Here is a 13147-nt window from a genome sequence, read left to right as displayed (position 1 = left end):
ACTAATGACTGTGGAGCGTTTAATGCAGATAAGCAAATGTGGCAGAGCTACCCTTGTGACACCCCTCTTAATGTTATGTGTTTCGTGGACAAGCTGATTGTGGTGCACGAGAGAAAGACGTGGGAGGAGGCACTGGAGCACTGCAAAAGTCTGGACCAGATGGGGAAATGTCCTGGGACAAGTAGCACATGTAAGATCCAACATAGCCTAGCAACAGTGGAAAGTCCGGTTGATAACATCCATGTGGGGAAGAGGATCTATAGAGCAACCGATGAGGTAAGACCAGCAATAACTCTGTTTAGCAATAGAATGCAAAGGAAATATACCAGTGGTTGTAGTGACACCAGTATAATATGTAGGCTTTTGGAGATTCAGTATAAATATGAATGTTATTATTTTATCACAGTAATCATGCATCAAGTTTGTATAATCTATTCAGCATTTTGTAAAGAAACACAGAATTATAATTACTTATTTTAACAATAAGTGACTTTTTTGCTGCCGTAGGTTTGGATAGGTCTTCGTTTCCTGGGGGGACAGTGGTGGTGGGTGAACGGAGAGCCAGTGAATGATCATAGCATATTACCAAGTTGTCCGGATCATCTGAGTCACTGTGGGGCCTTCTCCAAAACAACCAACAGCCTTTCAATCACGGACTGCTCAAAGAAACTCCACTTCATCTGCCGCAAAGAAATCCTATGATAATTGTTTAAAGATTAGATTTGTGATTTGTTTCTTACAGTATAGTTAATACATGTACTTGTGTTTAAAGGCCCCGTATTACAGGAAACTGAATCTTGTGAGCTTAAAGTCATGTTATAATGTCGTTACTTCATCACAAACATACATGGAGTTGTGTTTTGTTTCATTCACACATGTTTGAGTAATCCTTTGTTATAAGCTTAAAATGCTTTGTTCCACCTTGTTATGTCATGCAGTTGTAGTTTAATTAATAGCTACCTTTTACTTTTTTTCAGTAGAGACTGGTAAATTAAGAGCAGAAATTATCCAGATGATTCTAGTCAAAGTGTGTGGAGCACTTCATGTATTATCACATGGCATCACAAGGTGGACTGTTTTCCTTAATGTGCAGGATTTGAGTGTTAAACATGTGTGAATGGAACAAAACCCCAGGTATGTTTTTGATGAGGAAACAACATTATTACATAGATCAGGAAATAGCCTAATATAGTACAAGTAAGTAAAGTAATACTGCTTTTTTATTTCTATTTGGGCTAATGTGGGCCTTTTGCATTTCTAGAGGCAGTTGGCCACAGAAGGAACAGAGAATTGTGGGCATATAGTAATATTCAATTTATTTTGCATTACCATTTATCCTGACCTTGGTTGGGTAAGTTTGACCAGCCTCAAAATATGATGCACCTCTTTTGTCAGTCTACAGTGGTACAATCTAACACAAACTATTAAACAACTAGCATTTTTGTTTCTGAACTGTAAGGCAGACAAACTTACCATGATAACTCCAAATAAATATCACTTTACATTTGGATTTTTATTATTAAATTATAAATGTATATAAAAAAAAAGTTTATGATCGTGATACTCAATTGATCAACTAAACTTAGAATCTACATCACTGGTAATGACATAATGGCCTTTCTATAGACATTCCTTAGCATAGTCTATGCACTGGTTGCTGCTGCAGGAGAGTGCAAAAACATGTTTAAATTTGTTGAACAACTATTTAATGTAATTTTATCCCTTATGTTGATTTAAAGGACTCACCAATTTTTAACACAGATTATTGGCAAATCTGACCAAAAACACAATTATATAAACATTTAAGAGTGTATACAGTTATAAAATCCTAAAAAACAGGATTAGCCAGATAAAAATGATCAGTATAACAATGATGTGTTCACTGTCTCTACATCTGATCACGGTATATCAACATTTCCTGCCATAGATATTTATAATCTCAATTCTCTCTTTTGTGCCTTGTGGCGGCACAGTTATTTAAAAATTATTTTAAAAACGTTTTAACTTTTTTTTTTTTTTTTTTTTTTTTAAATCAAATATATTCTTCCATAAGTAATTGAGGAGTGTAAGGTATTTTCTAGCAGTGACTACATCAAACTGTTAGCTTGATTTATTAATGCTAAGGTAGATAACACGTGCACATCGGGGGGTGCAGACCTATGGAATGCGCGGGAACTCATGAAGATGTTGTGCAGACCAGCGTGGACCTTACGAGGGCGACGTGCAGATTAGAAGGAGGACCCTCTTCAGACATATTGGGGGACCCTATAAAAGCTGTCACATGCACATCTCAGGACTCTCTTCTGTCTTTTCCGCAGAGTCTGTTGCTTCATGGTTCACTTTAACTATGTGGAGCTAATTAAACCATTCTGACTTTATGTTTCAGTCTCTTGGTCCTCTTTGACGCTTACACCATAAACAAACATTCTTACAGGACCGATGCCTTTGTAAATGAGTTCTATAACCACCAGACCTTTTACATCCTGGTTGATTTTCCTACAGAGAATTAAGAGTTAGACATGGGTTTTGTTTCAGTAACAAAATGTCTATCAAAATGCAAATAAATACCAGACCTCTGCAAAACTATGACACTTTTAGTAGTCATAGCGCCTCTCTCTCTGATGGGGGCAGTAATAAAGCTTTACTCCACCAAAACAACACCCGAAGAAGAAGCGGCTTCCTCCATGTGAGAAAAAGGTGAAACGTTTCTGCATTTTACTCACTTTTTAAAGCCTATTTTTAGATTCATTTATGGTTTAATGTATATCTATTCCTATAAGATAAAAGTTAGGTTTATATCAGAGGAGATCAGTGTGACTAGCGCCTAAGATAAGACCCAAGATATTATTAAATTCTTGATAGAAGCTTTGCAGTCTTTGGATGCAGGTGAAGTTCATTCTGTTTAGGATGATAAATATAATGGGTTAGGATGCGTTTAACTTGTGAACGGATTAAATTCACACGTTTAACTAATAATTGAACAATTTACTTTAAATTATATGAGCTTACTTTGCTAGATCAGACTTATGGATGATGAATGACACAGGTGTTTTAGATAAAGTTTCCAGATTGAGATGAGATGGAGTTTGTGCAGAGAAAGAGTGAATAAATCTATAGTGCAGAGGAGGAAGAGTGAATATATGGTGCAGACTTACTGTTCATCCCAGGAGCAGTAGCCTAAATGGATATATACATGCTGAATAAACATCACTATAAATTGCAATGTTTATAACCAGTTGTGCATGTAACAAATCATGCTCTCAAAATAAAAAATGGGTCTTAAAATTGCACATTTAAATATTTGCAGTATCAGAAATAAGTTGCTAGAAATCAGCCCACCTCTGCCAACATTTTGGCACTACATTATTTGAAACACTCCTCGATGATACATTTCAAGATGGCACATGGTTTATTCAAGGCTATAATATATACAGGAAGGATAGAAATGCATTTGGGAATGGGGTAGCTGTATATACAAAGTCAGATGCTCTTGTCTTATTTTTCTTACCGACATGCGTACAAAGCAGGACACTCCACAGCTACAGTTCTGGTTCAAATGACAGACGACTAGATGGAGATTTTACTGCTGCTTTTAATTTGATAGATCATGAACTGCTTTTTAGGTAAGCTTAAACATCATGTGTTTGAAACCTCTTCATTGCATTGGTTAGAAGTTTGATGAACTGTTTGTCTTATAATCTAATTGTAATGAAATTTCTATTTTAATGTGTGTTCACCTGCCCAGGGACTGCAGATGGAAAGTAGCAGTAGCTAAATCTGGTACAAATCATCTCTTCTTTTGTTAGATCAATGAATTTCTACATGGTCCCTGACAAAGAATAAAGAAAGAAAGTTATTTAACAAACACCTTTATTGTACATAATTTATGCAAATGACTTACCATATGTACTAAAGGCAGCAAGAAATGCCAGTGCATGCAGATGATTCCCCAGTATACATGTCTGCAGCTACAGCAGAAAATTTAAGTATAAAACTAGTTGCTGAGTCAAAGGCAGTTGTAAAGTGGTTAAATTCAAGCAAGTTAATTTTTTAATCTTATCAAAGCAGAGAGTATTGCATATGGTTCAAAATTAAATAAAAATCCAAAACCAATCTTAAATCTGACAGTAGATGGCACTGCTGTGGAGGAGGTTGAAGAGAGAAAACTTTTGGGCATGACTTTAGATAAAACATCATGGACCAAACATAGAGGTAACATCATCAATAAGTGTGTACTGTATATCAGTGATTAGAAGATGTGCAGGAATACTAGTACCAAAAACAATCAGGAAATTAACTCAAATTTTGGTCCTCTCATCTAGGTTATTGTGGTCTGGTCCAGTGCAATAAACAAAAAATTCAATAGACTTCAAATTATTCAAACCAGAGCTGCTTGTAGGATAGTTGTTGTTAAAGAAATATTAGATTATTAGAAAATAACTGCTTTGTATTAAGCCATGCAACTGGTGAATACTTTGCCTATAGAATTTATTTACATCGAAAATAAAATAATGTTTAAAAAAAGGTCATTGAAACAATGCTTTATTAAATGTACGGCATAGTATGCATTGCTATGTACAGTAATTGTTACCTTGCTTTTTAACCTCTTTATACAAAATAAGATGGAATATTTAATAATATATCTGTTTATTTTATAGTGTTTTAAACATAAAATATAATGTATTGATGCAAACTGTGTGTGATGTGGACCACTGTGAGAACAGTGGCAGCTTTGCTGCAGCAGAATATAGATTCAACAAATAAATAACTAATTAAATAAAAGAGAAGGGTCAGTGAATATATGGAGGAGGCAGAGCGAATGTAGAAAGTTGTGTAGAAGGATGTTGAGGTTAGAGCTGCTAGGAAAAAGGAGGCCTAAGACCAAAGAGGAGAATAAATGGATTCTGTTCAAGAGGATATTAAAGTTAGGTAGTTTACCACCTGGTTGCCAATGTTTTGTTGCCAACAAAAATATCTTCAAAAACCTTCTTCTGTGTGTGAATGAGAACGCATGTCCACAGATCTGAATTGTAGCTTGGCCTGGTGGTGTCACCTGCTTGTTTCCATGTTGTTCGTCAACATTACAAAAGTCAAAGACTACACTGTGTAACTTTTAAGTAAGCTAATGTTATAGAAGTCTAGAATTTACAAAATGCTTTTTTTTGCAGGTTCTTTTTGTAGTGATGTTGCCGTTGAAGGAGAAGGACAAACCTCTGGTTCAGAAGCTGCTGTCATCGGGCTGTTGTCCGCGGTGTGTGCTGCGTTTCTGCTGCATCAATGTCCAGTCCCTTTACAAGATCCCGCCCCAGGTACAGGTTCCCATGTGCAAATTAACTATCATCCATAATGGGGAAATGTCATTGTTGTAACTGCATGTACAAAACAACGAAAAACAATGTATAGCAAATACTTTAAAGTAGTATGCCAATGTTGCTAGATAGATGGAAACTTTATTAATACTGAAGGACATTTCAAAGTGGCCAAATTGACACATAAAAACAGTTCAAAGTGCTCTTGTGCTAGTGCTCAAATGTTAGAAAGTAACAGGAGGTCTTACCGAACTATTAACTTATATGATGACTTTCTTTTGGAGTACATTTACTCAATAAGAGTTGCATTGGGATAAGTGTCAGTTCATTTCAAATCTAGTTACCAATTAGAGGTATAATATTCACAAAAAGAAATGTCTGAAATGTTAAATAGGAGAATTTTATAATGCAAAGATTCGACTACTACATAGATGTATGTCTTATCAATCATCATAGCACTAACCCCAAATGCAAGTCACCGTTGACTTCCTGATAATAAGAAATCCAACAATATTATAATTATGTGAGGAAATTGCCTGAAAATGTTTTGTAAGTAAATAGTGTGGAAAATGAAAGATTACACTGCAAGTTTGGTTTATTTTTTAATCTATTGTGGTATTTTTATTTGATAATTAACTTTATTTTATAATTTTCCCAAACAAAAGTTGCATCACCATTCATGTTTTGATATATCTCCACTTCTACTGTCTATTACTGAGTACTTTGCTCTCAGTAGGTTTCAAAACAACTCCTCCTTCATTGTATAGGAACTACTTAAGGAGCTCAAAGAGTTCATCGGTCATGGTGAAATCTCAGTGGGAGAAACGATCGAGAATAAGAGCCAATCAGACGCAGATGCTGAACAGGAAGCAGATGAAGCTCCACCCCCAAAGCGATTCAAACCAGAAGAGACTGAACCGATGAGAGAAGAGGAGAGTCCTGTTTGTCCTGTGTGTCTGGGGGTCTTACAGGAGCACTGTGACCAAACACTGGCCTCCAAGGTACAAATACTATGAACACTTAAATGGTTGCTTTGAATGTAATGACCCTGTCTCGTCTCTCAGATAGGAGCAACCAGTTATCCAATTATCCTAATCAATTACAGATTATTTTTATGATAAATCCAGCAAGCAACCGCTGAATAGCACCAGGGACTTTCAAACAACAAAACATTCTTTTTATGTATCCTTTGTAAAAATGTACCTAATGTTTTTGAATCTTATGCTCCAGACTTAATTGCTCATATTCACACTTGGGTTGTCAAAAGTATAAAAAATCTGTTACAAATCGATAACTAGTATCTAAACTAGATACTCATTTGAGCAGGTGTATCAGAACAGAGAGCTGTATCAGAACAAGTAGAAGACCACATAGACTCGTATATGTCCATGGTCCACTATGGAACTGACCTGGACAAACTGAGGGATTACTCAGATACACAGGGTGTCCCTAAAGTCTCTTTACAATAAAAAAAAAAAAAAATATTACAAAGGCAATTGAATTTTACCTCATTTAATACACCTCTATATGGACACCATTAGTCGCACGAAGCAGATCAAGATGGTACTTGATTCCTTGCCATGTTTGCTGTTGCATAGCCTTATCAATGATTACATCTGCTATCTTTTGTTTTAGTTCAGTAATGTCCTGTATCTTTCTTTGATACACGATACCTTTAATATAGCCCCATATCAAGAAATCCAGAGGTGTGAGATCTGTGAGATTTGACCATGGAATTGGTTCATTCCTTTCAATCCCACAGTCTGGACATGTTCATTTGAGGAACTCATGAACATTTAAACCCCAATGTGGTGGGGAACCATCTTGCTGGACAGTGATGGCTGGTTGAAGGTCCTGCAGTTGTGGTGCCACATATTCAGTCAAAAGGTCAAGGTAGACATTTGCAGTAATTGAGCTCTTGTGGAAGAAAAATGGACAAATAATTCAATTTCACATAATTCCATACAATGTGAGTAAAAAGTTTTATAACCACTGAGTACAATAGAAAAAAATCTAATTAATATATCGTATCAGTTGCCTGTGTAATTCAACTTTTAAATTGTAAAGATACTTCATGGGCACTCTGTAAAACCCCATGACAATATAAAAGAAAGTACTACAATTTTAATGTTGACAGTCACATTCTATTTTCTAAATAAAGAGTGTTTTTTTTATTATCATAGTTTATTATCAATTGCATTTGAAACTTTAGTGTTGTGACAAAAGTAATTCACACAAGGTTCCATATTAGCCGGGGGCAATGTATATATTGCCCAAAGACACTGAAACTCTATTTGTTTGATTTTCACAGGTGGCAGAAGCTATAAAAACTGAAAATTATGAATTTGACTCCCTGGTTTTGTCAGTGTCTCTTCCTGCTCAGCTCTGTGTTCGAGAGGTAGATCCTTTTTTTTTCTTTCTATATAACAAAACGTGAATTGTCCACTTTAGTTTTAATTATTTTTGTTTTGCAGCATTCATGTTGGCTTCATGTAAAGACTGAAGTAAGGTGGGTCTTACTATGATCTAAATATGGAGATGTCATTGCTTTGCCCGGTATGATACAGTATGGTGTTACACTTATTTATCTTGTAATAAACTTAATGTTTTTTATTAGTTAAAAAAAAAAAAAATTGACCGATATGTTGTTTGGCTGATATATAGGGCCGATATGTGCACTTTTTAGCGCATCTCCAGCAGAGGCCGATATTGCCTGCTGACTTTTTGAGCGCTTTAGTGTGAAGAGATAACAGCATAAAATGTGACGTCACAGCTCTTTTATAGGTTTATGGTAAAAAGGTACTCTGGTTGAGTTTTTATTACCTTAAATGACAGAAATTATCAAAATCGGCCATATATATTGGCTAAAAAATGTCAGAAGAGCTTATCAGCCATTGGCTTCTTTGGATTCCAAACAATCGGCATTGGCCATGAAAAAAACAAACAAAAACAAAACATATTGGTCAATCTCCACAAAAACAAGCATCACTGTGAGTGGGATCTATTCTGCAACTTGATCTTGTGGCGTCACCTGTTTGTCTCCATGGAGAGAGATGAGGTAAATGCCTACCTGTGGAACATCTCTATGGAACCAAGCAGATAGATGGTGAAACCTCCAGCAAAAAAGTTGCATAGTGCACCTTTAACGCCCAGTTTCCAACGTGCAGTCATTGATTATGGCTATTTTTGTGAGATTTTAAGTGCCCATATTTTTGCATTGTTTTGTTCTATCAGAGCAAAGAGTCTTGTATTGGGAAAAGATGATGTGATTCAAGTGAAGGAAGCATTCAAGTGGAACATGCAGAGTCTGGTCTCAAAGACGCTAGGGGGCGCTGCAGTGGTCTCAAAGGTACACAGTGCTACAAAGGTAAAGGTGATAAGTCTAAAAACATGATACTCGTTACATTTATAAATCTGTTTTTCAGAGTGCGTTTGAGGTCGGTGTGGAGTTTGTTCATCCAGACACTGACAAAGACTGCCATTTTCTGTAAATACATTTATTCTTCTGTAAACTATTAAGGTCCTATAATATGCAGGCTTATAAAATGATTGTGCTTCTATTGTAAATGCTTAACCCCATTGAACTCTTATCCTTTAACTACAGTTGGAAAATAAGATGGTGTTTTAACCTTATTTATATATATTCTGTCTGCAGAGCAACAACATGCTCAGACTGCTTCAAACCAACAAAAAATAAAGAGGTAAAAAAAAACATCCCAACCCCCTATAGCCTATTGTGATTGTAGCAGCTATAGAGGGTGTTTCAATCAGTCTGCCCCATGGCAAGTGTGGCTGGAAAAATGAATCTGTACAAGACTTGTGTTCTGTGCATACATTAAATCTAATAGATGTGTATTTTACATTAATATTACAGTATTTTTTTCTTTTTTTGATGCTTTGTTTCAGTCAGTATTCACACGGATGGCTGTTGTCAAAGCCTTGGAGAAAATTTCTGACACCAATTTTTTGAAGTGAGTATTTTTGTATGAACACAGATTACATCATAAAAATACAGATTAGTTTTATTTTTAAATTATTTTTAAAATGTTTCCTCAGACATTACCCTTGTCCTCCCCCACGCCACTCCTCCAGCTGTGTGTCGCGGGACGTCCAGTGTCTGCACACGTCAGTCTTCATTGCAGGTTCACTTTTAAACTCCTCTAACACTGTTTTTATCTTACTATCATTGTAGTATTGAAATTGGTATCAAATATTGTATATATTTCTAAGTATCAGAATATTACTATAATTAATTGTGAAAATGATCTGCAAAATTCATACACACATGTTTGAGTTGTGTTTTTGTTTTTCACCATTTTAATGTTGAGACACATACTCTGAAAATCCATGTGATTCTTGTATTAGTTTAATTGTTTCTCTGAGATGTCAATGGTCCTAAATGTTTAACATATTAACCTTTGAATCCAAATTGAATCTTTATTGTAAAACCTGAACCACACTCTTAATTGCATCCACTATATCCAAAATTGCTCAGCCCTACTTACGTGAATGTTTATCTCTCTCGATGCAGGCAGATACAATAAGTTCTGCCGCAGTTTGCCCCAGACGCCGTGGCTCATCAATGGAGAGCGAAGGATGGAGTCTTCTGTGGAGGAACTGATTGCTGGACCTATTCTGGAAACTTTCAGAGCCACAGGTGAGAGATGGGGAGAGGGAGGGGGATAAGGTGAGTGAGGGGGAGTGAGGGCTGCCATGTCAGTCACTATTTGAAGGAAATTAAATCTGTAAATAACTAAGGGTGTGATTGTTTAGGTAGTAGTATGACACAATAAAATGCAATGAATGCTACCTGCTAACTTTGTAGTTAGACCGGAAGATATGCTAAAAGAAATGTATATAAAATGTCCTGAACATGATTTTCTATTCAATTTTAGTTTGCATTAAAAAAAAAAAAAATCCTGTAAAAAAAAAAAGAAGGAAAAAACACATGCTTTTACTGATAAAGGGTTGGCTGTAGACCTCTAGATTAAAATTACCCAATCACTGATGATTAGAAATGACTGAATTTCAATCTTGGTTTAATATTTGAATAATTGCTCAGCCCTACCTGTAGTTTAGATCTCTACAGTGTTCTGAAATGCATGTATTTAACAGTTGATATTTTAATATTCTCTTAACTGTTTATTATCTTGGACATGTCCTATTTATCCTGAAAATTGTGCAAAACTCAACTAACTGTGTGTAAACTATTTATTCTGTAGGTTTTAATTTTTCCTCATCTGGCAGAGAAGATGTAGATGTAAGAACACTTGGAAACGGTGAGAAAATACTTATTTTCTGGAGAAAAAAAAATGACCAATGTTGCCAATGGCCATTGTTTGGCTAGTTGTGTCTGTTTAGTGACTGATTAAGCAGAAACATAAACCAACAAAATTCAAGTAATGGAGAGAGAAATGGTTAGTAGTTGCTAAATAGTTAAATATAATAAATTGTTTGTTAAATATTAAAACAAGCTGATATTAATAAGATATAGTAATATAATGTCTAAATTGGACAGTTATTTTTTAAAATCCTTTGTTACAGGACGTCCGTTTGCGATGGAGCTAATCAACCCTCACAAACCCAAGTTTAACCGGGACCAAATAAAAAAGATACAACAGGTTTATATCTTTTGTTTATTTATTTGCCTTTTGCTAAACTCACACTAACTCATGTTATCAAGGATTAGTTGCTGTGCTTAACTTGAAAATCATATAATATTCACTTTAAGCAATGAGTAAAGTATTGTTTAATAATATAACTTTGCTTTATGGTGTTAATAAATAATTAAAATTACACCAATGAGAAGAGTAAACATGTGTGTTTAATTTTTCATTTTACTTTTGTGTTATTATTCTGTATAGTAATGCACTAACATGGGTTTTATGACATAAATCAATTGAATAAGGCATGTTGTACCTTTGTTTGCTTTTAGGAAATAAATGATTCGTCTGACAAAATCCGTGTTCGAGATCTACAAATAGTATCCAGGTAAAAGCAAAGCAGTTTCACGTAATAATTTCTAATTTTTTTTTTGTGTAAATTTTTAAAATATTTTGGTCTGTTATTGAATAGGGAGGCAATGGGTCGAATGAAGGAGGGAGAGGAAGAGAAGACAAAGTCATACCGGGCTCTGGTCTGGACTGAGAAACCCATTGAGAAAGAGGACATCAGTTTTCTCAATGACATCAAGGTAAAGGTGGTCAATATATCTCTGAACAATTAAAGGAGGTTTTTGTGTAACAGTAGCTCAGGTGATAGACCATTTACCCTACAAACAGAAGGTTGACAGTTAAACTTTTGTTGACACACACAAGCAACACCTTTTTACCAGGTAGTCAGAAAGTGTGGAGTTCAACAGTCACCGTACTCCTGGCTGTCTGGTCTTCTAGTACAACAGTGCTTTGGATAGTAGTCACTATGTAGCTGGTTAGCGTCTGCGATGTGTTTGAACTCTTAATATCTACATTTTTCAAAAAGTCTATGGGAAAACTGAATGGAAAATTTACCAGTGCAGGCAGTCACGTTGAGCTCCATTAGGATTGGTCCATTTTAGTGTTGTCAAATTATTAAAATAACTGTTCTTTCTTTTATATTATTGCCATCTGGTGTTATATCTGTGTAATCCCTCAGTTGTCCGGGTATGTTCCATAGTGGTCCATGGTCGTATACTAGTCTTATACTTGTTCTAATACAGCTCAAGATCGTTCTAAAGCTATTTAGGAAAGGTTAATTTCTGTCCTGTGAATGTGACTTTTTTAGTATTTATACCTGTTCAAATGAGTATCTAGTTTTGACACTAGTTTTAATTTGATACTTTTACCAACCCTAATTCAAGCCCAACTCCAGAAAGTGCACTGTATTATTATTATTACTGTAGTATTATTACTGTAGTTGTACCCTTTAGCAAGACAACCATGTTACTTTTTTGTAAGTGTAGGGTGTGATTGGTGTTAGGAGAGAAAGGTGCAGAATGGCAGTGGTGGGAGAACAGTACTAATGCAATATTATTTTTGTATAGTATTTTTAGTTTTTTTTACTTCACTTTCCTTGCAGGAGCTAACCCTCGATCAGAAAACCCCTCTGCGAGTGCTCCATCGTCGCGCATTGGCTGTGAGACCCAGAGTGATCCACAGCATGAGCTCAGAGTACAGGGACACACACCACTTCTACCTGGAGCTCAAGACACAGGCCGGCACGTATCCTCATCAACATCAGACATGTACTAAAGGGTCTTTATTAAGCAAATGCAGCTTTTAAATAATTTGTTTGTGTTTTGTTTAATTAAAAACTGGATACGTTTCATTCATGCATTTCAAGAAATAGCCAAACTTATGATGCACAAATGTTGATGTTGACCAATTAACCAACTCATTGCTTAAGTTGTCAGCTGCCATTTTTTACCTTTTATTTTAACTGTCCTCTCGCATCAGTGTTCCAGCTGATTCAGGCATAATTTCAGTTTTTGCCTCCTCTTTGCACGGTAATAACAGATTTCTTATGCATCTAGGCCTGTACTGATCTTTTAATAATTTCTTAACTTCAGACCAGATACATAAAGGAATTTGTTCACGGAGATTTCGGTCGAACCAAACCAAACATGTGTCAGCTGCTGCAGACAGAGACAGACATTTTAGAGCTGGATGTAGAGGTAAGAATAAGTGTCTTTTAATCTGTAATTAGGACTTTACCATTGACCATACTTTTGATTTAGAATAATAATGCATTCATAATCTCAAACAATGACTTTGCTTGACTCAAACTTCCTGTACAATTTGGCACGCTTGGTTTGGTATTACCACAGTTGCCCTGATACCCAAATGTGGCTACCAGTCTGT

The 13147-nt window shown here is 35.6% G+C and overlaps 1 protein-coding gene across 1 annotated transcript in view; it reads left to right on the top strand.

The window, feature by feature from the left end:
- Positions 1–2639: 2639 nt before the first annotated feature.
- The window catches only part of pus10 (pseudouridine synthase 10), a 12873-nt gene continuing 2365 nt past the window's right edge, over positions 2640–13147 (top strand). The window contains exons 1-17 of the mRNA XM_033967989.2: positions 2640–2697; positions 5169–5309; positions 6077–6310; positions 7621–7707; positions 7784–7818; positions 8544–8658; positions 8735–8796; positions 8965–9010; positions 9216–9280; positions 9366–9451; positions 9841–9966; positions 10532–10588; positions 10854–10930; positions 11245–11300; positions 11385–11502; positions 12366–12508; positions 12861–12960. Coding sequence (XP_033823880.1) covers positions 5184–5309; positions 6077–6310; positions 7621–7707; positions 7784–7818; positions 8544–8658; positions 8735–8796; positions 8965–9010; positions 9216–9280; positions 9366–9451; positions 9841–9966; positions 10532–10588; positions 10854–10930; positions 11245–11300; positions 11385–11502; positions 12366–12508; positions 12861–12960 — 1533 coding nt within the window. The 5' untranslated portion in view covers positions 2640–2697; positions 5169–5183. The remainder of the gene's footprint in view (positions 2698–5168; positions 5310–6076; positions 6311–7620; positions 7708–7783; positions 7819–8543; positions 8659–8734; positions 8797–8964; positions 9011–9215; positions 9281–9365; positions 9452–9840; positions 9967–10531; positions 10589–10853; positions 10931–11244; positions 11301–11384; positions 11503–12365; positions 12509–12860; positions 12961–13147) is intronic.

The sequence above is a fragment of the Periophthalmus magnuspinnatus genome, chromosome 1, assembly GCF_009829125.3.
Source record: "Periophthalmus magnuspinnatus isolate fPerMag1 chromosome 1, fPerMag1.2.pri, whole genome shotgun sequence".
Lineage (NCBI taxonomy): Eukaryota > Metazoa > Chordata > Actinopteri > Gobiiformes > Gobiidae > Periophthalmus > Periophthalmus magnuspinnatus.
This window is presented reverse-complemented; position numbering and strand designations above follow the sequence as displayed.